At 38.3% G+C, this 27,537-nt stretch overlaps 1 protein-coding gene across 3 annotated transcripts in view; it reads right to left on the reverse strand.

The window, feature by feature from the left end:
• Positions 1 to 1,030: 1,030 nt before the first annotated feature.
• The window catches only part of fam131ab (family with sequence similarity 131 member Ab), a 70,139-nt gene continuing 43,632 nt past the window's right edge, over positions 1,031 to 27,537 (reverse strand). For all 3 annotated transcript variants that reach the window (XM_062068595.1, XM_062068594.1, XM_062068593.1), the window contains 2 exons: positions 14,478 to 14,609; positions 1,031 to 2,681 (listed from right to left, as the gene is read on the reverse strand). In XM_062068595.1, coding sequence (XP_061924579.1) covers positions 2,050 to 2,681; positions 14,478 to 14,609 — 764 coding nt within the window. In that variant the 3' untranslated portion in view covers positions 1,031 to 2,049. The remainder of the gene's footprint in view (positions 2,682 to 14,477; positions 14,610 to 27,537) is intronic.

Raw genomic sequence — 27,537 nt, forward strand, 5'->3', positions numbered from 1 at the left:
AAGGCGTCATCATGCATCGTTTATACTGTAGGTATTGATGGGATTAATACATAAGTGTTGTTTATAAGCGTATTTACGTTAGCGTCTGCTTTGTACAATTTAGACAATGTTGCAATAAATTATGTTTTTGATTGCCGTAAAACCCACTTATGTGACCGTTTTTTCATACAAATGACTCCTTTGGGTTTCAAGTTGTACGTAGACTATGTTTTTCAACATAAGCGGGCAGAAATAAGATGAATGCGGTGGACCAGGACTTGATAAATTTGGTAATCATAAGCAGGAATCGACTCAAAGGGCTCTTCAAATGCTGACACAATTGGCACTTATTTCACAGTTCTGGATCTAAAAATTACGTCTACAGGTAAAATTCTCCTCAAAATAGACCCCACAATGATTTCAAGCATGTTTTCTAACAAGTTTGACTTGTAACTGACGTCAACTACAGAAAACTGGAGGCAATTTGAGATTGCGTGGTATGTATTTTTGTAGCATCTTCATCCCAATCACAGTATTTTAACATAGAAACTGAAGGAATTATCAAACATGTCTGCCAGATGCATTGTTGCAGGTTGTAGCAATACAACTAAAGAAGGGGTCAGCCTGCATACATTTCCTAATGAAGTTAAAATGAGAAAAGTACAGACCTCTTCAGTCAAATGGACTTGCGCAAAATGGGACGGATCAAGCGAGAGGAGTGTAATGTGTAGAGATCGTTTTAGTGATTCTAAATTCGAAGAAGAAGGGTTTCGGTCAGAGTTAATATGAGAACATTTTAAAGACTCAAGCCAAATGTGATCCCGTAAATCAGGAGCACCCTCGAGGGGAAATAGACTGAGTCAGAACCTGTGGAAAAATGGAAAAAAAAAGCAATCCGGCACTCAAAAACAAAGAAAAAAAAAGGCCAACCGCTGGTATTCTATTTTGTGTCCTCTTCTACTGATGTTTTCCTCAAGAGGCTTGAGGAAATGCTGGAAGAGTATGAAGAAACATAGGCTACGGTGTCTATGGAAGAACAGGTAAGTCTGGAAATGGTGATTCTCATTTATTCCTTTTTTGCTAATAAAGTTAACGATATCAATTTGGAAGTTATCATTGACCAGAGCGACAAAAACATGCAATTAAGTAATTAAAATAATAAGTTTTACTTGTCTTTATCCACATTGTCTATCCAGTTCTGTAGATGACGTCATGCCAAGAGGGGGCAACATATCGAGTCTGCCGATGGAAAGTGGGCATTCCAAGTACAAGTAGTTATCTACCCATTACTCTAAAACCAATTGATATAATGGGAAATTCATTTTCAGGAGCAAAAAATACACAAGGAGAACTTGTTAGTGAAATGTTGCTAATAGTCTTTTAAGCGGGTTCAACTGTATATCCTCCTAAAAACTAGCATCCACTGCAGTGGCCGTTTGTTTTTTGGTTCCAAATTTCATTGAGAAAAATAGCCTTGTTACGCAAAACGCAAATGTCCACTGCAGAGGCGGCAGGTTCTCAGTAGGTTACCACATATCGTTGTTCCTCTTTGGTACAAAACACAAAAATCCAAAGAAAAAAGACAAACACCCATGGAGTTGGATGTTCCACTTTGGAGGTTCCACAGCGGTCAATCGTGACAGGAATAAATAGTTTGGCATACTCAGCAAGCCATGCCTAAAAGGATGCTCTAGTTTGTGTCTTGCAAAGGGGCGGTGGGGAGGACTGGGTGGGTTAGGGTGGGGGGGAGATTACAAACCGTGCTCAGGTCTGACCACCAATGTCAGCAACTTGCAGAACGCATGCAAAGAGAAAAATCAAGAGTTCTGGACTCAGTCATTCCGTCTGCATTTTTCTTTCGTGGAGTTTGCAGCGCACAGGTCAGGTGTAACTGAGCACGAGTCCTCTTTGCACGCGGGTAAAATGATTGTTTGGACGCTTGCAAAAAACAAAGAGATGAGATTGCAAGGAGTTTGTTTGAAGTAAGGCAAAGACAGATGAATAAATCAAGCAAACATTGTAGGTGTCATGGTGGAAGGAGGCACCTAAGTAACGCTGAAGCGAGACCAGTCATTGGTTGTTTGACTCGCCCACTGTTTCGTCTTCTTCCTCCTCCTCTTCCTCGTCGAGCGAAACAACTCCTGAGGAAGCCACGTCGGACAGCCTCCTGCGGGGGTCATAATCGGGCGGGAACTCCTCGCCGCCGGCCTCCACCTGGCACAAGTCCTTACAGGGAGTGTCATCGTCCTCCCCAGGGGACAGGTATGTCTCAGAGTAGGACATGGAGTAGGACGGGGACGCTTGACCCCCACGAGGCCCGACACCCCGCCCGCTCCCTCCAAGGGTGTGGAAGCCACAGTCCCCCCTGCCGGGCCCCGTCTGCCCCACCCTCTGAAGTCGAGCCAGAAGAAGCTCCTCCCCTCCCTGCAGTGCTGACAGGATCTTAGCGGCGAGCTCGGCGGCGTTGCTGTGGCTTCCGCGGGGGCCGCCCAGGTCACGCAGCAGCGGGTGGTGCTCGTCCAGGCTGCACAGGCTGGAGCACAGAGTGTCCGGGGAGCCCGCCGTGGGAGACGGCTCACCGCTGCCCCCTCCGTATCGGCCTCCGTCGTCCCCTCCCTCGCAGCACAGCCCACGCAGGCCCAGGTGTTGACAAAGCTGGCTGTGGATCAGGTCTTTTAGGTAGGGCGGATACGACGGCACATCTGCAAGAACCAGACACAAGAGAAGCGTTAAAATAGCGAAGGCAAAACAATACCTAGAGTAGGGTTTCTTAACCCTAGGGCCCATTGTTGAGTCATGAGCGCCGCCTAGAGGCCCTCGAAAAGATATCTATTTCTCAGTTGTGGTCCGTATGGGTCGCAGTGGTATTCAGTTGTAATACACTTTTCCACCACTTGTGGCAGTAATGACAGTATCAAACAAACAGAAGAAGTCTGGAGCTAAAGTCATAGAGAAGTTTTTTAAGCGCAAAAATGATGACTAAAGTGATAAAGCTGTATTTTCATTTGCACCTTAATTGTATTGACAGTTTCTTTAAGAAACATACTTATTATTAATTTAGTTTATTATTTTGGCAAAAAAATTGTACGTTCATTTATTTTCCGTCATTCATTTCTCTACTAATGCAGTATATTTGATTAGTACCAGTACTTATTTTTCTATTCAGCTTGAAATATGTGTTCAATAAGTAATATTTGTGATTAACGCATGGTTTCATATCATCTGTCAAGGTTGTAAACTGTGAGCTAAAATTTTTTGGAATATGATTAAAATAAGATTACTACTGGAGAGTTAATGTTAATTAAGTGGGTCCCGGGCACCTCTGTAGTGGAAACATTAAGAAGACTTGAACGAGAAGACCTCCTGTAGATACAGTGCAATAACACTATGTGGTTGTTTTGGGCCACAACCACAAAGGGGGCCGCATGATCGTAAATGTTGCTGTCAAAGTTCAATAATAAAGTTTTTTAAAATCAAATTAAGAATGTGTAAGACTACTTACAACCCTTTGCAAAAATGCAAAATAGTTTATTCCTCCTAGTAGCTGCATTTTGCGCACTTTATTTTTCATTCAACACAACCATCATAATGTCTTCAAAGCTCACATTAATGCATTCACACACAGCACCAACATTTGGGAAGAGGTGATAAAAGGTAGAAATATAATAAACCAATTTGTGGCAGCTTCGGACAAAATGTTTAAGTTTCAAGTTTACATCTCTTAGCACATAACTGTGGTGTTTTCAAGGAACCTTGTTTAAAGTTCGAAACGGAGGCGTCACTAGTATTTAAAGACATGGGAGGCTTAACCTCCAGGAGCTGCACTAATAACTATAATAATAATGTATTATTAATGTATTATCCATGAATGATTATCTTACATTATACGGGAACAAACCTTTTAAAGTTTTTTCCAAGACAAAAATCTTGGAGACATTACAAGCAGACCTTACTTAGGTGTGTTTTAAAAAACTGGTTTCAACCAAATCAAGTCAATAATAGTTGTTTTTGTGCATGTGAACATACTGAGTGTGTGTATGCTTCAGGGGTCAAATAATAATAATAATAATAATAATAATAATAATAACAATGATTAAGTATAGGGTTGCAAAATTCCGGGAATATTCAAAGTTGGAAACTTTCCAACGGAATTAACGGGAATAAATGGGAAATAACGGGAATTAATGGGAATAAACATTGAATGCAACATGCTAGATCTTGCAGCATGATTATTAACTAAAACAACCTGATTTAATATAAATTCAGTAGAATTTCAACCCTGCACTGTGCATTCCTCCATCACATGTGCAGTGCACTTATCCATCACATGCACAGATAATTCCCAGCATGCTACACACTACAGCAGGGCTATTGAGGCCACACTAGTATTTGAGCCCAACAACTTCATCCAGTCAGGTAAGTTTTGATGATATTACTAGGGTAAATATATTTGATCCATGGTATTTAAGTTTAATAGAGGTGTAATTGCTTGTTACTGTAGACTACTCCAGCAGACTTACACTCAAGCTAGCTAGCTGTTCCTGTACTTGTTAAATGATGTTGGGGCCAATATCTCCAGCCAGCTAGGTTTATGTACCACCACAGTCTCATTATGAACAGAAAATAGTTCTCCGTTAGCGTGAGACTAATTTTCTCTATGTTAAATCCAATTCATTTATGCTAACAACGTTAGCGATCCGAATTTAACTTTTTTGTGATTTGTAAAGTTCAACTAGCAAATACTAAATCAAAACGTGTAGTTTCCTCTGCCTTCTGTTCTGCTAGCCATTCTGTTGTCATACAAGAATGTAGGTTATAGTTTGATTTAGCATGCTGATTGAGTGTTCATTTATTCATCTAGCCTATTTCTATTAATTTGTCCATCAGTAAAATATTTTTAAAGACTACTCCAATTGTTTAGCTGACTATTTATAGATGTGTGTGGCATTGCATCAGTGTTCTACAAGAATAAATAAATACAAACAGAATAATGCCACGTACACCATCTGATGTGTGGAGACATTTCACCCCAACCAATGTAGGCGGAAAGGCTATGTACATTTGCAAATACTGTGCAAAGAGCTACGTCAAAAATGCCACAAAGATACAGCAGCATATAAACAAGTGCCCAATAATATATCATTATTGTAATTCCCCATTAATTCCCATATATTCCCATGAATTCCCATGGCTGGTGTCCAACTTTGAATAATCAAAGAATGGTCAATATTTCCAAACTTCCCGTGGTAAATTTACCGGAAACTTTCCACCCCTTTGCAACCCTAATTAAGTAATATTAAAGAACGTAACAGGGCCACAAAAACATTTTGGTTAGGGAGGGCCAACGAAAGCTTGGCATATTTGGGATTTGTAATAACATTTGTGGGAAAATCCTCCTATACTACTATATACAGCAGGGGTCCCCAAACTACGGCCCGCGGGCCGGATCCGGCCCGCCAGCGTCAAAAATCAGGCCCGCGGGAAGTCCCAAGTATTAAAAAAAAATGTTTTTATTTTTTTTTTTCTTATCTACTTTGTACTGATTGCTACTCACGGTGTCTCCTAGCTGCTCAGGCAAATCATATTGTCTAAAAATGCATTTTCTCATCGATAACGTGACATCATCGCGCGCGGAAAGTGCGCTATATATAATATATATATATATATATATATATATATATATATATATATATATATATATATATATATATATATATATATATATATATATATATATATATATATATAAGATATATTATATATATATATATATATATATATATATATATATATATACACTACCGTTCAAAAGTTTGGGGTCACATTGAAATGTCCTTATTTTTTAAGTAAAAGCACTGTACTTTTCAATGAAGATAATTTTAAACTAGTCTTAACTTTAAAGAAATACACTCTATAGATTGCTAATGTAGTAAATGACTATTCTAGCTGCAAATGTCTGGTTTTTGGTGCAATATCTACATAGGTGTATAGAGGCCCATTTCCAGCAAATATCACTCCAGTGTTCTAATGGTACAATGTGTTTGCTCATTGGCTCAGAAGGCTAATTGATGATTAGAAAACCCTTGTGCAATCATGTTCACACATCTGAAAACAGTTTAGCTCGTTACAGAAGCTACAAAACTGACCTTCCTTTGAGTAGATTGAGTTTCTGGAGCATTACATTTGTGGGGTCAATTAAACGCTCAAAATGGCCAGAAAAAGAGAACTTTCATCTGAAACTCGACAGTCTATTCTTGTTTTTAGAAATGAAGGCTATTCCACAAAATTGTTTGGGTGACCCCAAACTTTTGAACGGTAGTGTATATATATGTATATATATATCATACATGTATGTATGTATGTATATACATACACACATTACATGAATTAAATTATTTAAGATGTCAATAAACTTCTCAATCAATCAAAAACATACATATATATATATATATATATATATATATATATATATATATATATATATATATATATATATATATATATATATATATATATTTATATATACTTGTATAGATATTTATATACATATGTAGATTTGTATATATAAATCTATCTATATATAAATCTCTCTCTCTCTCTCTCTCTCTCTCTCTCTCTCTCTCTCTCTCTCTCTATATATATATATATATATATATATATATATATATATATATATATTTATGCGTGTAACCCCTGTGAAAAGCGGGGATCAACGGTACACTTCTTGCTTTCAGTAGAAACCTTGTCAAGACTGGCAATAATGAATAGAAGGCTTTCAAAAATGATAAAATAATGCAATACAGTTGGTTTACCTAAAAGGAATGAGCAACAGTCAGAGGCCACTGATGGGACTCTCAGGATCCTGTACAGCTGCATCTACAGTACTTCCCAGGAAGTGTTTACACAAACCCCCCCATGGTTTTGTGTACATTAAACAGAAAGTACATTCAATTCCACTTCGGACCGCCACAAGGGGGATTGTTCCTCTGCGTTGCCATCACAATGTGAGGCCGTGTGTGGAACAAGCTCCAGCAGTCAACTCCCTTATAAACAGGACTCCTGCCGGTTGTTTTAACTACACCCCTACCGCTAGCTAAAAGGGACAAAGTTCCACGACGCCAGCAGCAAAACAAATGTTACTTTGTAGCAACAACAGCAGAAGTTTAGCACAAGCCACCAAAGAGGACAGACGGATTCGTCCCACTGTCTCAGAACATTCCCAAACAAGGAACAAGCATTACTGCCTGTTGCAACTCAGCCACAATACGACTCCAAACCAGCTTCAACTGAACAGCAAGTAACAACTGACCAGGAACTTGTGGTGTGTGGTATTATTATCAAAATCTTTAGTAAAAATATTATCAATAAGTGTGGTGCTGTGTCCTGAGATTCTGCTTGGCCTTGTGATTTTAGGATATAAACTCAGGCTATACATTGTGTCCATGAAGTCATCTACGGGCTTTTGTTTGTTAGGGTTCAAGAGGTCAATGTTGAAGTCTCCACATACGAAAGTAATTTTTTGACTGATTTCAGTAAAAGTTGCCTTAATCCAGTTCTCAAACGTATTAATGTTTGACTTAGGTGATCTACATAAATAACTAATCAGTATGTTTTTGCTTTTTTCATGACATATTTCAATGGTTATACATTCTAAGATCTTATTAATAGCTATTGACAATTTTTTTTACCACTTCGTAGTTTTAAGTTCTTCATGACTTACACAGCTACTCCCCGTCCATTCTTGTTGGTTCTGTTAAAATAATTTAGTTCATATCCTTCCAGGTCAAAATCCATTCCTATTTTAGCATCTATCCATGTTTCTGAGATAGCGATACATTTGAAGGGTTCGTTGATTTGTTCCAAACAATGCTTCATGTTATTGTACGTTTGTAGTTTGCATACAACTTCTGCCGTTTAAATGAATAATCGACAGTTTGTTGTCTATTTTATTGTTTCTGTTATATTGTTCGTCTGTATAGTAAAAACAATTATTCCTGGTATGAAAGAAAAAATGTGTATCTGGATCTATACCCTTATTTGCCGTAATTCAAATGCCAGACTATTGTGATCTATGCTGCTGAACGTTTTCAGTTCCATACATTCCTGTTCACCAATCATTTGTGTTGCTCTATGAATGTCTATACGTGTAGATTAATGTGCACCTGAGTAAATATCTTCTTGTTTGGTTGATCTTCTTGTAGTGTTGTAATTTTATAGTTGAATGTCGATGTTTGTTTTCCTTCAGACTCCATTATCGTTGTTGTTGTTGTTGGGAGTAGAGATGTCCGATAATATCGATAAATGCCGATAAATGCTTTAAAATGTAGTATCGGAAATTATCGGTATCGTTTTTTTTATTATCGGTATCGGTTATTTTGTTGTTTTTTAAAAAAAATTTATTAAATCAACATAAAAAACACAAGATACACTTACAATTAGTACACCAACCCAAAAAACCTCCCTCCCCCATTTACACTCATTCACACAAAAAGGTTGTTTCTTTCTGTTATTAATATTCTGGTTCCTACATTATATACCAATATATAACAATACAGTCTGCAAGGGATACAGTCCGTAAGCACACATGATTGTGCGTGCTGCTGGTCCACTAATAGTACTAACCTTTAACAGTTAATTTTACTCATTTTCATTAATTACTAGTTTCTATGTAACTGTTTTTATATTGTTTTACTTTCTTTTTTGTTCAAGAAAATGTTTTAAATTTATTTATCTTATTTTATTTGATTAATTTTTTTAAAAAAGGACCTTATCTTCACCATACCTGGTTGTCCAAATTAGGCATAATGATGTGTTAATTCCACGACTGTATATATCGGTATCGGTTGATATCGGTATCGGTTGATATCGGTATCGGTAATTAAAGAGTTGGACAATATCGGAATATCGGATATCAGCAAAAAGCCATTATCGGACATCCCTAGTTGGGAGTCATATTTGTCCAGATACTTGATGTCATTAACAACTAGGACTCTTGCTTCTGGACCCCCATTCATTTTGATGTAGATTTTGCAGTTGGTGATCCAAGTTCCCTGAATGTTCCCCCATTTCCTCCCCAGTCGCATGTTTTCTCTGCGATTTCAACATTGCGTTTAGTGAGGTGCTCGTTCATGTACACATTTGTACCCTATAGCTTTTTTCCCTGTGTCAGCAATGCCATTTTAGATTTCCTGTTGGCAAGCTTCACAATGATGACTGGCGTGGTGTTGTTGCCTCTTCTTTTCAGTGAACTGCATGCATAATGGTGTTAATATGAACATCAGTTCCTTTTAAATGCAGACAGTTGACCACGTGTTGCTCTGTTGAAGCAGCGTCCATGTTATCTGGTTCTCTTCTGTTGTCTACTGCTCTTGCATAGGATAGAGGATTGATGCGTAGCCCTGCAATGATGATGTCATTCTGTCATGTTAACTGATCCATTTCCTCTTTAATGTCTTCTAAAACACTGATATTTCCCAGATTGGTGATATTTTGTTGACTGGCATTGAGCCATTGTCTTAATGCAGCAAATTCTTCCCTGAAGTTCTTCTATTCAGTGTTATCTAGCAGCATCTGTTGGCACACTGCTGCTATTTCCATTTTAATGTTCTCCACAACATTGCTGTTGTCCCAATGGGTGTTGTCTTGCTGCTTGGCTTTCGACTGTTGGCGCAATGTTGCATTCTCCTCTTTCAGCTTCTCCACCTCCCGTTTTAATGCTGTGTTTTCTTCAAGAATAATCTTCATTTCTTCTCTGAACTTTCTAAATTCCAGTGTATCATCAGGAGATTCTTTGTTTCTCTGATAATCTGTTCTTGGAGATCTGCGACATCCGTTTGAACACCATTGATGATATGTTCATGAAGATTGTTGACATCTCTTCCTACCTCATTTACATCGTTCTGTAGAGTTCCTATTAGGGTTGTACGGTATAAGTATAGTACCGCGATACTAATGAATCATTTTCGGTACGATACCATCTCTGAAATGTACCGGTCCCCCACGCCCCCGCGCCCACGTCGAAGTCACGTCGTGACATTGCTGGTTTATGAGCAGATGAGCATGTTCGGCGGCGCACAATCATGGAGTACTTACAAGCAGACACAGCGTGTAGACTGAAAAGGGAGAACGGACGCATTTTGGCTTAAAAACTAACGATAAAGGTGAAGTTATAACACTGAAACTTCCTCAGGAAGAGTTGCTTTAAGACATGGCTAGCTAGCTAGCGGCTAACGTCCATCCGCCATCGACAGTGTTTTAGCTACTTCTAAATCACTAATCCTCGCCTCCATGGCGACAAATAAAGTATGTTTCTAACAAGTTTGATCCCTGCAGGACAAGGAATAGCTAAACATGCTTCACTACACACCGTAGCTCACCGGCGTCAAAATGTAAACAAACGCCATTGGTGGATCTACACCTAACATCCACTGTAATGATATCAAGTACACGCATCTATCTAGTCGATACTACTATGATTACGTCGATATTTTTTGGCATCACAACATCTTCTTTCGTTTTTTTTTTTTTAAATGTACAGTATATTATGTTTATACATTCAGGAAATATGTCCCTGGACACATGAGGACTTTGAATATGACCAATGTATGATCCTGTAACGACTTGGTATCGGATTGATACCCAAATTTGTGGTATCATCTAAAACTAATGTAAAGTATCAAACAACAGAAGAATAAGTGATTATTACATTTTAACAGAAGTGTAGATAAAACATGTTAAAAGAGAAAGTAGGCAGATATTAACAGTAAATGAACAAGTAGATTAATAATTCATTTTCTACCACTTGTCCTTAAAAATGTTGAAAAAATAATAGATTGATAAATGACACAATATGTTACTGCATATGTCAGCGGACTAATTAGAAGCCTTTGTTTGTTTACTTACTACTAAAAGACAAGTTGTCTAGTATGTTCACTATTTTATTTAAGGACTTAACTACAATAAGAAACATATGTTTAATGTACCCTAAGATTTTTAGTTAAAATAAAGCCAATAATGCGATTTTTTTGGGGTCCCCTTTATTTAGAAAAGTACCTAAAAGTATCGAAATAATTTTGGTACCGGTACCAAAATATTGGTATCGAGACAACACTAGTTCTTATTAACGCTTTTCAGTCCGGTTTCACCTCTGGTCAAGCTGTATTGCTCCGTCGATGACTTCTTGTCGTGCTCATGTTTGCTCGGCATCGAAGTAAAGCCATTCGTGTCGTTAGCTTCCGTGTGTTTTTTACACATACCTTTCACCTGCCAGGGTTGTGTCAGTCTTTCTTGTAGATCACTTGTGTGATCAGAAGCGTTTAAAATAAGTCCAACTCCTTCGGTTTTGTTGTTTATCTTAGGGTTGCTCGGCAATTTGCTTAAATAAAGCAAAAATAAAACACTGTTGCTCGCAATGTCCACATTACATAGTTAGGAATTGTAACATAGCATAATAACACAGCATTTTAGTTAAGTTGATAGGCGTGAGTGTGTAACATTTATTATTATAAAATAGAGCAGTGATTCTCAAACTTCTTCACCAAGTACAGGGTGACACAAAAAAAGCGTTCATCACATAAACTTGAATAACTTTTGAAATAATTAATCAATTCTTTTTATTTTTCAGATTTACCAAGAAGAATTAATGTTCTAAAAGTTTAGAAAATTTCAACTTCGAGATGCCATGGACTGCTGAACAAAAGGCATTTATAGTTGAGGCCTATTTTCGGCTGAATTCTATCCATGCGGCTCAATTGCAATTCAAAGAACGGTTTGGATGTCGTGAATTTCCTGCCCACACAATGATCTACAGATGGGTCAACAAGTTCCGAACCCATGGGACTGTTAATAACCTCAATCGTAAAGATACTAACACCTCAGAAAACACTTGGCTCTCCAAGTACCACCATGATGACCAACATTAAAATACAGTAGTGTAGTAGGCCTAAGTATTCATTAAAAACAAGGCAAGTATATTTAATATTTTTGGCCACTGTCACATTACACACAGTTTGAACAGTAACACTGTGATTAAATATAGGAAAATAAAACACTGCACTTTAATCAAGTGATTCTAGAAGGAGCCCGAGCACAGTTTTAGAATGACTGTTATAGATAGTAAATATGAGACTTCTAAATGAGGGGGAACAGTGACTCTCCTAAAGGTTGAGTTTTGAGTTTGAGTTTTTTGAGTTTGAGTTTATTTCGAACATGCAAGCATACAACATGATACATCACAATTTCCAGTTTCTTTTCAACATGTTCGAAAAGGAGTAGGAAGAAGCAGAGCTTATTTAATCCTACCCCTTTTCTTTACATAACAGTTGCAAAACTTTTTGTTCACTTCCTGTTCACAATTTTTTCACAATAAACTCCATAAGTAATCACAATAAAAATAAATAAATAAATAATAGTAAGAATTTAATAATAATAATTGGTGAAGTAAGTCACATTTCATATGATGAGATAAGTAAGATTACTTTAAGAATGAATGAATGGATGGATTCAATAAATTGAGAATGTTTGTCATGGTTCTTCTTCTTTGTACTTTGTAAACACTTTAAGTTTGAAGAGTTTCTTGAAGTGTATCATATTAGTACATTGTTTGATTGCTTTGCTTAATCCATTCCATAATTCAATTCCACATACTGATATACTGAAGGTCTTAAGTGTTGTACGTGCAAACAAATGTTTTAAATTACGTTTTTCTCTAAGATTATATTTCTCCTCTTTTTTTGAGAAGAATTGTTGTATATTCTTGGGTAGCAGGTTATAGTTTGCTTTGTGCATAATTTTAGCTGTTTGCAAATTCACTATGTCGTGGAATTTCAGTATTTTTGATTCAATAAATAAAGGGTTTGTATGTTCTCTATATCCAACATTATGTATTATTCTAACTGATCTTTTTTTGTAACACCGTTAATGAATGAAGTGTACTTTTGTAATTATTTCCCCATATTTCTACACAGTAGCTCAGATATGGTAACACTAGTGAGCAGTAGAGAATATGAAAGGATGTTTTGCTTTATTCATTATTGACGTGTTTCTTGCAACTTTATGTTGTATATTTTTTACGTGAGATTTCCAGTTCAATTTATCATCAATCATTATACCTAGAAATTTGGTTTCGTTTACTCTTTCAATTTCTATTCCGTCTATTTGTATTTGTGTTTGACTTTCTCTTCTACTGTTACCAAATAGCATTATTTTAGTTTTACTAACATTCAACGATAGTCTGTTTTTGTCAAACCATCTTTTTAATTTGTTAATTTCTTCTGTTATTATTTGTATTATCTCCTGTGTGTTCTCTCCTGAACAAAACGCTGTTGTATCATCCGCAAATAATACTAACTTTAAAACTTTTGTAACTTTACAAATGTCATTTATATAGAGATTGAATAATTTAGGTCCTAGTATTGATCCCTGAGGTACACCACAGGATATATTTAGCGTTGTAGACGTGTGTTCGCCTAGCTTCACGTATTGTTTCCTGTTCGTTAGATAACTTCTTATCCAGTTTAAGACTAACCCTCTGATGCCATATCGTTCTAGTTTTTTGATTAAAATATTGTGATTAATTGTGTCAAATGCTTTAGTTAGATCCATAAAAACCGCTGCCGCACATTTTTTACTATCTATTGCATTGGTAATTTCTTCTGTAATTTCAATTAAAGCCATTGAAGTTGAAACATTAGCTCTGTATCCATATTGGTTCTCTTCGAGTATTCTATTTTTATTTATGAAACTTTCTAATCTGTTATTGAACAGTTTTTCAAAGATTTTAGAAAATTGTGGAAGTAGAGAAACAGGTCTATAATTTGTAAATTGATGTTTGTCTCCAGTCTTATAAATTGGTGCAACTTTAGCTATTTTCATTTTGTTTGGAAATGTACCTGTTTGAAATGATAGGTTACTAATATACATTAATGGTCCTGAGATCTCTTCTATAACCTTTTTTATCGTTTCCATATCAATTCCGTTACAATCAGTTCATATAGACTTGATAAATCAGTGAATGGCCGCAGGGTGCGAGGCCACAGATTTCTCTAGCAAGATACATGGCCAGCATCGAGCTGGGTGTTATGACCTGCAGTTATTGGTGGTTGGATGTAATCAAGATGAAAGCTCTGATAAACACACACACATACACACACACACACACACACACACACACACACACACACACACACACACACACACACACACACACACAGATCCATGGCCACACACACCACCATTTGACACACACTACCTCTGCAGCAAAGGAAATCATATTAAAGTTGCAAGAGGATATCAAATTACGTAGAGGAACAAAAAATAAAAAATCAGATGAAAACTGGGGCACTGGGACACAGAATGATGCAGAGAGACAGCTGGGTGGTCGTGGTGGAGAGTTATCTGGAGCAATGGGACAATATGAAAGAAATACATTTTAAATTGGTGTGTGTGTGTGTGTGTAGGGGGGGGTGTGTTTGCGTGTGTGCGTACGTGCGTGCACATACCTGTGCTCTGTGTGGTCGGCTCATTGGCAGGTAGAAAGTCTTCATCGTATGAGTCATCATTGGACTCGTCCCCATCGACTGACGACCAGGCCCTCAGCTTAGCCTCAGCGATGGCGAACTGCTCTGCCACACCTGCAAAAACACACACACACACACACACACTTATCATTACTATTGGAACTTTTTGCCATTGTGTCGCCATATTACACTATATTGCCAAAAGTATTTGGCCACCCATCCAAATGATCATAATCAGGTGTCCTAATCACTTGGCCCGGCCACAGGTGTATAAAATCAAGCACTTAGGCATGGAGACTGTTTCTACAAACATTTGTGAAAGAATGGGCCGTTCTCAGTGATTTCCAGTGTGGAACTGTCATAGGATGCCACCTGTGCAACAAATCTAGTCGTGAAATTTCCTCGCTCCTAAATATTCCAAAGTCAGCTGTCGGCTTTATTATAAAGAAAATGGAAGAGTTTGGGAACAACAGCAACTCAGCCACGAAGTGGTAGGCCACGTAAACTGACAGAGAGGGGTCAGCAGATGCTAAAGCGCATAGTGGAAAGACTTTCTGCACAGTCAGTTGCTACAGAGCTCCAAACTTCATGTGACCGTCCAATTAGCCCACGTACAGTACGCAGAGAGCTTCATGGAATGGGTTTCTATGGCCGTGCAACTGCATCTAAGCCATACATCACCAAGTCCAATGCAAAGCGTGGGATGCAGTGGTGTAAAGCACATCGCCACTGGACTCTAGAGCAGTGGAGACGCCTTCTCTGGAGTGATGAATCACGCTTTTCCATCTGGCAATCTGATGGACGAGTCTGGGTTTGGAGGTTGCCTGGAGACGGTACATTTCGGACTGCATTGTGCCGAGTATGAAATTTGGTGGAGGAGGAATTATGGTGTGGGGTTGTTTTTCAGGAGTTGGGCTTGGCCCCTTAGTTCCAGTGAAAGGAACTTGGAATGCTCCAGGATACCAAAACATTTTGGACAATTCCATGCTCCCAACCTTGTGGGAACAGTTTGGAGCGGGCCCCTTCCTCTTCCAACATGACTGTGCACTAGTGCACAAAGTAAGGTCCATAAAGACATGGATGACAAGAGTCTGGTGTGGATGAACTTGACTGGCCTGCACAGAGTCCTGACCTGAACCCGGTAGAACACTTTTAGGATGAATTACAACAGAGACTGAGAGCCAGGCCTTCTCGACCAACATCAGTGTGTGACCTCACCAATGCGCTTTTGGAAAAATGGTCGAAAATTCCTATAAACACACTCCTCAACCTTGTGGACAGCCTTCCCAGAAGAGCTGAAGCTGTAATAGCTGCAAGAGGTGGGCCGACATCATATTGAACCCTATGGGTTAGGAATGGGATGGCACTTCAAGTTCATATGTGAGTCAAGGCAGGTGGCCAAATACTTTTGGCAATATATTGTATGATCAAATTTGATCAATGATCAAGTAACTGTATGATAATAAAAATATATACAGTATTATGTTCTGTCCATAATTTATCACAGATTTGTGTTCCACAGTTACAGATGTCTGTCGGCAACAAAATTCAGTTTACACAAATAATGATAATAAATACATTTTCAAAAAGCGAAAGATTACTTCAACTGCCTGCCGATGTCTTTTGTTTCAATTCCTTTGCCTCACATCTCCTACCTTTGTCTTCATGGCAGGTTCGAATACCTCGATTTCTCTCGGCCATCATGCTATCTATGCTCCTGTCCTTCCTCGTTACCTGCATTTGCTGTCTTCCACGTCCCATCCCTCCACTACGTCTGCTGTAATTCTACTTTCCATGAATCACCTGAGCGCTCTGTAAATCCACACAGGCTGCGTCTCATTTCTCTGCTACGACATTGTCAATAGGAAAACAATCGGCTGTCTTGATGCTCAATATAGTCAGTGCACTCTCACAAAAGGGTTTCTGATTTATCACACTTTCACCCTCAACCTCTCAGAAAAGAGCATTTTTTTCTTTGTGCATGCCTTGTATATACAGTAAGTGCTGCTTTTCAGTCTTTTTTCACATTCACATCGTTTAGACTCACTCCTCATAAACATATGACACCCTTTAGTCCGTCCATTCATTTTCTACAGCACTTACACAGCCCTAGGCAAAAGAAGCACTTTGCCGTAGACTAGGGCTGCACAATTATTCAACATTGAGGTTTTAATTAATTCGATTACGTACAAAAGAGGCTGAGTAGATCAGTTTTGCATTTACTATTAAGTTTGCAAATGTTTTAATACTCGCAAATCTTTCGTAGATCAGGCCCCTACATTTTTGTTTTGGCGGTGAGAAATCCAACTTCCTTATCTCACAAAGAAAAGTATTTGATAGGCTCTCCTTTGTAACTTAGTCATGTGCTGTTTAAAACCTGTGATTGGATATATTCTTAACTTGTCCCAACCATCTACAAAAAAAAAATCAACAAAATTCAAATCAACATTTTTCTTTTGTTTTCATTCGTTGACTATGTCTTAGTCAACCTGCATTTGTCTTGATTAGCTATTGTCTTATTCTAGTCTAGGGAATATAAGTTGTTGACGATAACTACGACAAAAATTATTAATCAACCAAATAAACACTGGTAATGACTGGTAAGAGCCGCATTTCATTGGTTTGACGGTCAATGTACGCGTTTGAGCGCTAGTCGGGGACACTTTTTTATACACGAAAATGTCCACAATTTGCAAGTACCGTATTTTTCGAAATATAAATCGCAGTTTTTTTCGTAGTTTGGCCGGGGGTGCGACTTATACTCAGGAGCGACTTATGTGTGAAATTATTAACACATTACCGAAAAATATTAAATAATATTATTTAGCTCATTCACGTAAGAGACTAGACGTATAAGATTTCATCGGATTTAGCGATTAGGAGTGACAGATTGTTTGGTAAACGTATAGCATATAACTATATGTTGAATGACTCTTACCATAATATGTTACGTTAACATACCAGGCACGTTCTCAGTTGGTTATTTATGCCTCATATAACGTACACTTATTCAGCCTGTTGTTCACTATTCTTTATTTATTTTAAATTGCCTATTCTTGGTGTTGGGTTTTATCAAATAAATTTCCCCAAAAAATGCGACTTTGAAAATTTGAAAATTTGAAAGTGCGACTTATATATGTTTTTTTCCTTCTTTATTATGCATTTTCGGCCGGTGCGACTTATACTCCGGAGCGACTTATAGTCCGAAAAATACGGTAAGTTGAGGTGATGAGACAAAGTTGTGAAGTTGCACATTGTTTGTGGGAGTAGTTGAATATAGGTGAAGTGACTCCTTGGTACGTAAGCCTTTTGATCAAATTTGACACTATAACATTGAACAATGTTTAAAAAACACAGAAAAATACAACTAAAGTAGGAATCAACAGGAACAAAAATTATTTACAGTTCTAAACATAATTTCTGTATTTCTTTCCTGTCCAGCACTGAATTTTTGTTTACCATTTCCTGTTTGTCTCCACCACCACTTCTTTTGTCTGAGCTCTAGCTCCCTCACCTGTCCCTGATTGGCAATCAGGACACATCTGTCCCTGGTTGCTAATCAGAATGCTTTTTATGGCGGACCTGTCTTCTGCACTGGGCTGGATCATTTGCTTTGTGCCTCCATGCTGCATAGCTTTCCCTATGCTTCCTGTGCACTTCCCTACTGTACTATTTTTGTCAATAAATAAATGTTTACTTGTACTTCGCCTGTTGTCCCTGCTCCTTCGGTTCAAAACCAACACAGAACGGACCAGAATGGTCCAGCCAAGAGTGAACCCCACAGGACACCAGTCTCTGATTGCCAATCAGGGACAGGTGAGGGTGCGCAAACAGGAGAAGTGGTGAAAGTTAAAAGGAAGTAAAAAAACAAAAATAAGAGTGCTGGGCGAAAAATAAATTCAGAAACTGAGGAAACTTATAATAAATTGGAATTTTAAATGATTACATTTGTTTTTCTACATAAAAAAAAAAATCCTGTTAATTAATTGCTTATTCTTAATCAGGTTATTCTATTATCACGAAATTAAGTTTGCAACTTTCAATTTATTTTCAACTAAAACACACCACAATCTAGTGTTGTAACGGTACCAATATTTTGGTACCGGTACCAAAATTATTTCGATACTTTTCGGTACTTTTCTAAATAAAGGGGACCACAAAAAAATTGCATTATGGGCTTTATTTTAACAAAAAATCTTAGGGTACATTAAACATATGTTTCTTATTGCAGTTAAGTCCTTAAATAAAATAGTGAACATACTAGACAACTTGTTTTTTAGTAGTAAGTAAACAAACAAAGGCTCCTAGTTAGTCTGCTGACGTATGCAGTAACATATTGTTCATTTATCATTCTATTATTTTGTCAACATTATTAAAGACAAGTGGTAGAAAATTAATTATTAATCTACTTGTTCATGTACTGTTAATATCTGCTTACTTTCTCTTTTAACATGTTCTATCTACACTTCTGTTAAAATGTAATAATCCCTTAATCTTCTGTTGTTTGATACTTTACATTGGTTTTGGATGATACCACACATTTGTGTATCAATCCGATATCAAGTAGTTAAAGGATCATACATTGGTCATATTCAAAGTCCTCATGTGTCCAGGGACGTATTTCCTGACTGTATAAACATAATATACATTTAAACGAAAGAAGATGTGATGCCAAAAGATATCGACGTAATCATAGTAGTATCGACTAGATACGTGCCTGTACTTGATATCATTACAGTGGATGTCAGGTGTAGATCTCCCCATGGTGTTTGTTTACATTTTGACGGCATGTAGTGAAGCATGTTTAGCTATTCCTCGTCCTGCAGGGATGATACTTGTAAGAAACGTACTTTATTTGTCGCCATGGAGACCAGGATTAGTGCTTTAAGAAGTCGCTAAAACACTGCCGACGGCGGATGGACGTTAGCCGCTAGCTAGCTAGCCATGTCTTCGGGCGTTTCAGTGTTATAACTTCACCTTTATCTTTAGTTTTTACACCAAAATGCGCCCGTTCTCCCTTTTCTGTCTACATACCGTGACTGCTTGTAAGTACTCCGTGATTGTGTGCCGCCGACCATGCTCCTCTGCTTGTACACCAGCAATGTCACAACGTGACTTGGAGGTGCGGGACCGGTAAGTTTCAGAGACGGTATCGTACCGAAAATGATTCATTAGTATCGCGGGACTATACTAATATTGATTGATTGATTGATTGAGTGAAACTTTTATTAGCAGAATGCACAGTTCAGTACATATTCCGTACAATTGACCACTAAATGGTAACACCCGAATAAGTTTTTCAACTTGTTTAAGTCGGGGTCCACGTAATGAATTCATTGTACAAATATATACTATCATCATAATACAGTCATCACACAAGTTTATCATCAGAGTATATACATTGAATTATTTACAATATTTACAATCCAGGGGGTGGGATGAGGAGGGTTTGGTTGATATCAGCACTTCAGTAGAGTACTTCTGTAGAGAAATCTCGTTCGTTGGTTTAATACCGGTATACCGTACAACCCAACCACAATCTCAAAAAAAAACCTCCAAAATCCTGGAGGGATTGAAGAGAAAATATGTACAGTACGTATATCCCCCCAAATGCACTTCCTCAGCATTGTTCCATGAATGTGCACTCGTACCAGGGAGAGCTGGTGCGACGCTAATCCGCAGATGTAGCACACATTTGTATTTTTTTACAGCTCCTTCACTCTCCAGCTGTCAGTAAGTCCGACCAACACACACGAACACGCAGCATTAACTACAAAGTCTGTGTCCAAATAACTCGCAGTTCCTTAGAGTGCCTTCAACATAAAATATTCCATGAACCGTGTCTTCCGTTTGACACAGGTGCTCTCACTTCACCTAAAACATGCTCACTGACATTCACCCAGCGTGTCCAGTCACCCACAGTGACGCCATCGCTGGGCTACAAGGCGACTGTTGACAAGATAACACGACTAAGCAGTTCCTGCTCTATGCCTACCCTGCAAGACATGATCAGTCAAAGCACGGGTGTCCTAAATCTGGTCCTGGGGACCATTTACGTCAAACCAAAAACATTAGACACAGCCTGCATCAGAACATTACAAAAGATGATTAGGACCACACTAAAAAAAACAATTAAATCGGCCATTTTAGGGGCTTTTAAAATGATATTGGACCCCAGTTGAGAAACTGCAGTAATTTTTAGGGGTTTTATGCTGTGAATTCCAAAACCAATTATATATCAGTGAGATAGGTCGATCACTATTAGAGCACAAGTTTTAACTGTACATTGTTATCAAAATGATAATCAGAAGAAAAAAAACGAACAGCAATATCAACGCAATATTTAAATTATTACTTTATTCTCTTTTACTACCTTCACATATTTCAGTAAAACAAATTCAATAGTACTCAATAACTAACCAAAAGCAAAAATTACCATTTAATAAGAGTTTGTAAAAATCAACAAAAAAGACCAAAAAAAATGAAAATATAGATGTAATTAATCTAGTACAGGGGTGTCAAACTCCTTTTAGCTCAGGGGCCGCATGGAGGAAAAATAAAAAATATAGACAACTTCAGATTGTTTTCTTTGTCTTACTTTGGCTATAAATAGAACAAACACATTCTGAAAATATTACAATAAAAATATACAATAAAAATATACAAAAAAATACTGGCAGCTGTAAAGTTTAGATCCATGAAGGAAAGAAGAAAGTGAATGAATGTTTATAACTGAATAAATTTACATATGCATAAAAATGTGTTTTCTTTTGTATTATTTTTTTAATTAATTAAGTAAAGGTTATGACAACCTTTTTCCAAAACACAATATAGAATGTGCGATATAACAGCATAATGCATACAATTATCTTTTATTTTCAAAATGGTTACACAAAAGTGGGACCCCAAAAATTTACTGTGGGACCCCATGTTTATGACTTGATGGGGTCCCTGGGACCCCATTTTGAAAATTCCTAGGACCAACACTGATGGAGTATTGGTGCCTTCAAAACAGCAGCAGGCGGCATTGGCCTGCGGGCTGGTTCTAATCAAATATCATCTCGGGGGCCATATATGTATATATGTATATATATATATATACAGTATATATATATATATATACAGTATATGTATATATATATATATATATATGTATATATATATATATATATATATATACATATATATATATATATACAGTATATATATATATATATATATATATATATATATATATATATATATATATATATATATATATATGCATCATAGTGTTTGCAGCCAAAGCTAATTTACAACACTTGTCCCCAACAACAACAACACAGATCTAACATCATTAAAAATAGGAAGATAATTCATTCGTGGGCCAGATCTGGGCCGCAGGCCTTGACTTTGACACCCCTGCTGACACCACCCTTGGTATTAACACTACTGGTATGTAGATGGATCCACCCTCCCCCTATGTGTACACCTGGCCACGACACAGCATATTACCCTACGCTCTAGACCAGGGTTTCAAAGTGTGGCCCGGGGCCCATTTGCGACCCGCAGCATATTGTCGAAATAAAATCAAGCAAAAAAAAGCAGCAGTAAAAATGTCATAAAAAAGAGCAAAAGTACATAAGGTAAAGAGAAATAGATAACATATTGATACTAAAAACAATACTCTTTGTCATGTATAACTCAAAGCAGACATTTTTTTTGTTTTCAAATAAATAACATGTATGTTTTCACCATTTGTTTTTTTTTTGTTTTTTTTTAGTAAAATAAAAAAATGGCCGCTCAAATGCTTTGACTTTTCATTATGCGGCCCTTGGTAGAAAGAGTTTGGACACCCTTGCTCTAGACTTATTCATCTAGGTGTTAGTTTTGTGATGACGGCGGATAGTAGCTGTTGGCGTGATCTCAGGATACAGAGAAGGTAGACAATAGTGCAAGCAGGCGGTCCCTTTATTACAGACCTGGGCAATTTAAGGCCCGGGGGCCACATGCGGCCCGTTAAGCTTTTCAATCTGGCCCGCCGGACATTCCCAAATAATTTTTTTAGATCTTTAAGATGGAAAGTGTAGCTGCCATTATAATACCTGGGATTTATATAGCGCTTTTCTAAGTACCCAAAGTCGCTTTACATGTTAAAAACCCATCATTCATTCACACCTGGTGGTGGTAAGCTACTTTCGTAGCCACAGCTGCCCTGGGGTAGACTGACGGAAGCGTGGCTGCCAATTTGCGCCTACGGCCCCTCCGACCAGCACCTATCATTCATTCAACATTCATTCACCGGTGTGAGCGGCACCAGGGGCAAGGGTGAAGTGTCCTGCCCAAGGACACAACGGCATGGTATGAGGCAGGGAGCGAACCTGCAACCCTCAGGTTTCTGACACGGGCGCTCTACCCACTATGCCATGCCGCCCCAATGATGTGCAGGGATGTTTTCTAATGACCGTAAGTCTTAAAACTATACAAAGTATTGGTTAGAATGCTTAGAATTGGTTAGTAATGATTAGAATCTGCGCTTTTGAATGATATACTAGTTACTATGTAATCGAATTAGTTACTATGGTAATCGAATTAGTTACTAGGGTAATGTAAGTCACAGCAGCTCAGACGAGGCACCAAGCAGTGTGGGTGGGGAGTGTTTTCACAGAGTGTTTCCAGAGCCTGAAATGTGGGTGTCAGGGACAGACGCGGAAGGAGATTTATGCAACAAAGTTCTACAAGAAAAGGGATATTATGTCAGATTGTAGGGTTTTGGTTTGTTTTTTACCCTTCGCATTCATATTTTGCCGTGTTTGTTGCATTTTTGTTGTGTTTCACTTGATTGTAAAATATTTGGATGGGGAGGGGGTGTGACGTTCATATGTTGTCAATATTCAGTGTTTTATCCTTCATAGTTAAAGGCCTACTGAAATGAAATGTTCTTATTTAAACGGGGATAGCGGATCCATTCTATGTGTCATACTTGATCATTTCGCGACATTGCCATATTTTTGCTGAAAGGATTTAGTAGAGAACATCGACGATAAAGTTCGCAACTTTTGGTCGCTGATAAAAAAAAAGCCTTGCCTGTACCGGAAGTAGCGTGACGTCGCAGGTTGAAGGGCTCCTCACATTTCCCCATTTTTTACACCAGCAGCAAGAGCGATTCGGGCCGAGAAAGCGACGATTACCCCATTAATTTGAGACAGGATGAATGATTCGTGGATGAGGAACGTGAGAGTGAAGGACTAGAGTGCAGTGCAGGACGTATCTTTTTTCGCTCTGACCGTAACTTAGGTACAAGGGCTCATTGGATTCCACACTTTCTCCTTTTTCTATTGTGGATCACGGATTTGTATTTTAAACCACCTCGGATACTATATCCTCTTGAAAATGAGAGTCAAGAACGCAAAATGGACATTCACAGTGACTTTTATCTCCACGACAATACATCGGCGAAGCACTTTAGCTACGGAGCTAACGTGATAGCATCATGCTTAAATGCAGATAGAAACAAAAGAAATAAGCCCCTGACTGGAAGGATGGACAGAACATCAACAATACTACCATTCTCTGGACCTGTAACCACACGGTTAATGCTGTACCGCCTAACAAAGCCTAGCAATGCTGTTGCTAATGACGCCATTGAAGCTAACTTAGCTACGGGACCTTGACAGAGCTATGCTAAAAACATTAGCTCTCCACCTACGCCAGCCCTCATCTGCTCATCAACACCCGTGCTCACCTGCGTTCCAGCGATCGACGGCGCAACGAAGGACTTCACCCGATCCTCGATGCGGTCGGCGGCTAGCGTCGGCTCGCGTCGGATAGCGCGTCTGCTATCCGACTCAAAGTCCTCCTGGTTGTGTTGCTGCAGCCAGCCGCTAATACACCGATCCCACCTACAGCTTTCTTCTTTGCAGTCTCCATTGTTCATTAAACAAATTGCAAAAGATTCACCAACACAGATGTCCAGAATACTGTGGAATTTTGCGATGAAAACAGAGCTGTTTGTATTGGGATACAATGGTGCCAATACTTCCGCTTCAACCATTGACGTCACGCGCAAACGTCATCATACCTAGGCGTTTTCAGCCGGAAGTTTCCCGGGAATTTTAAAATTGCACTTTATAAGTTAACCCGGCCGTATTGGCATGTGTTGCAATGTTAAGATTTCATCATTGATATATAAACTATCAGACTGCGTGGTCGGTAGTAGTGGGTTTCAGTAGGCCTTTAATATTGTAAATCCCACATTCTTTATATTCATGTACATTCTGGGTGTCTCATTCAGTAGAACATTTAAAATTCCATTCCGTTTAGCTTATATATATATATATAAGCTAACGTTTTTAGCTTTCAATCAGACATTATTGTGAGGTTTTGTATTAGTGTTCCTAAAAATAGGACCTAAACACACACATATTGTACAGCAGATTGTCACAGCTTATATATGTGTGTGTGTGTGCGTGCGTATATTTATATTTATATACATATATATACATAGATAGATAGATATACCGGCCCCCAGACACATTTTTTTCTCTAAATGTGGCCCCCAGGTCAAAATAATTGCCCAGGCCTGCTTTATTAGAAGAAAAGTAACACAGGTCTAGCAGGAACTCAGAAAGCAACATAACACTTTAACATCCATCCATCCATTTTCTACCGCTTATTCCCTTCGGGGTCGCAGGGGGCGCTGGAGCCTATCTCAGCTACAATCAGGCGGAAGGCAGGGTACACCCTGGACAAGTCGCCACCTCATCACAAGGCCAACACAGATAGACAGACAACATTCACACTCACATTCACACACTAGGGCCAATTTAGTGTTGCCAATCAACCTATCACAGAAGATAATGAACCCACAATGAAGGAGGGGACAAAGTGGAACTAAATATAACTAATTTACAGTGAGGAACAGGTGTGCTGGCAGAAGAAGAAACAGAACCAAAAAGGTGCTGCAAAACACAGAGACTAAACAGGAAATACTGACAAAACAAGAGCAGCAGGACAGGAAATGATACCAAACACAGGAAAATAACGAACAAAGTCCAAACTGTCTTGTGGGATCACGACAGATGACCTGATAATAGCTAATTACTTTCTGCTCTAGAGCGATTCCATCTACACTTCCTAAAATTTACCAAGCACTTATTTCTTGCTGTGGTTTACTCGGTGCATTTACTTTGTGTGTAACAAGTTCAGCGACGTCCTTCAGTGACATTGATACCGTAAGAAATATAGTTTATTTGCTGCGATGGATGTACGCTTTGTCAGCCGGGAGACCAAAATTAAGTATCAGCTAGGGGAGATTGTTTTTTGTGATCTGCAATAAAAGGCATAAATTAGCGTAGGTCAATCATGTAGTTTTGGCGCATACCGAATCATTTTCTTTGTATGAAATACTCCATCGAGCTCCAGTTGCGTACAAGGTACATCTGCATTTTTCTCCTTTTGGTAACACTTTAGTATGGGGAACACATACTCACCATTAATTAGTTTCTTATTAACATGCAAATTAATAACATATTGGCTCTTGATTAGTCATTATTAAGTACTTATTAATGCCTTATTCTGCATGGCCTTATTATACAACCAGTAAGCCATTAACTAAGAGTCTTCCCAAAATAACCTCAGCATGATTGCTTATTAGTAACCCTAACCCTTATATGTACCCCTAGTGTCCAAATAACTCTAAATTAAGTATTTGTTACTTTAATAAGCAACTAATTAATGCTGAATATGTTCCCCATACTAAAGTGTTACCCTCCTTTTTTCTATTTGCACGACAAGCTCAAAATCTATTCTATTTATTCTATGATTATTTATTCCTATTTATATCCTACTCCATTTATATCTTATTCTATTCACATTAACGTGTACATACGATCGTTCTTGAGGTACTCAATGGGCTAAAGCTGGGACCTAAGGCACTTAATTTTGTGCCTTCTGATATGACAATAAAGTTACTTGAATACACTTTGACGCAACTCTTGGATTTAGCAGTGTCCTCACCCCACCACGCCTACTAGGTTGGTAATTGAGTGAAATTAATTGGCCACTGTTTTTACATTATAGAGCTATTAAGTTAAAGTTAAAGTACCACTGATAGTCACACACACACTAGGTGTGGTGACATCACCCTCTGCATTTGACCCATCCCCTTGTTCCACCCCCTGGGAGGTGAGGGGAGCAGTGAGCAGCAGCGGTGGCCGCGCTCGGGAATCATTTTGGTGATTTAACCCCCAATTCCAACCCTTGATGCTGAGTGCCAAGCAGGGAGGTAATGGGTCCCATTTTTATATTCTTCGGTATGACTCGGCCGGGATTTTAACTCTACTCTACCGATCTCAGGGCTAACACTTTAACCACAAGGCCACTAAATCCACCAAATTTTATAAGTAAAAAATATTTTACATTTATTCGCCACACCGGACTATAAGCCGTAGTCTTATAGTCCGGTTTGTAGATGTTTATTGACATACCTTAATTGTTTCCAAACAGTGCCTGTAACACGGCAGTAAAACGGCTGACCAAACAAAACAGAAGTCATCGTCATGGACCCAGTAGCTGTGGAAGTTAGCTCTCCAATCAGCTTAACAGACTCAACAACTCCACGGTGATGTTTTGGTGAATTTACTGAGGAATTTGTGAAACTGAAAGAATACAAACAGAATGCCATTGCAAGTTAAAAATACTAACACAGACACTTGTAAACGTGTTAGCATATTCTCTAATAGCTTGATTACTTTACGATAGCGCATACAAATATGCATGAAAACATTTCTGCAGATATCCCACATGGGACGGTTTAGTAAGCATGAATTGTTTTAGTTATGTTGTAAAACTTACAAACGTTGCATGGAGTGATTAGTTATGGAAGCATTATTGTAGCAAAATTATTTTGCAAACGTGTATCTCAATCTGTGCACGTGTAATACAATTTGCGTGCGTGTGTACTAATTTGAGTGTCTGTATATCAATCCGAGTGTGTGCATTCAGATCCACGTACGTGTGTTTTTAGATCCATGTAAGTAGAGAGCTTATCGAGGGCTTCTTT

The sequence above is a fragment of the Entelurus aequoreus genome, linkage group LG13 (genome assembly GCF_033978785.1).
Source record: "Entelurus aequoreus isolate RoL-2023_Sb linkage group LG13, RoL_Eaeq_v1.1, whole genome shotgun sequence".
Classification (NCBI taxonomy): Eukaryota; Metazoa; Chordata; class Actinopteri; order Syngnathiformes; family Syngnathidae; genus Entelurus; species Entelurus aequoreus.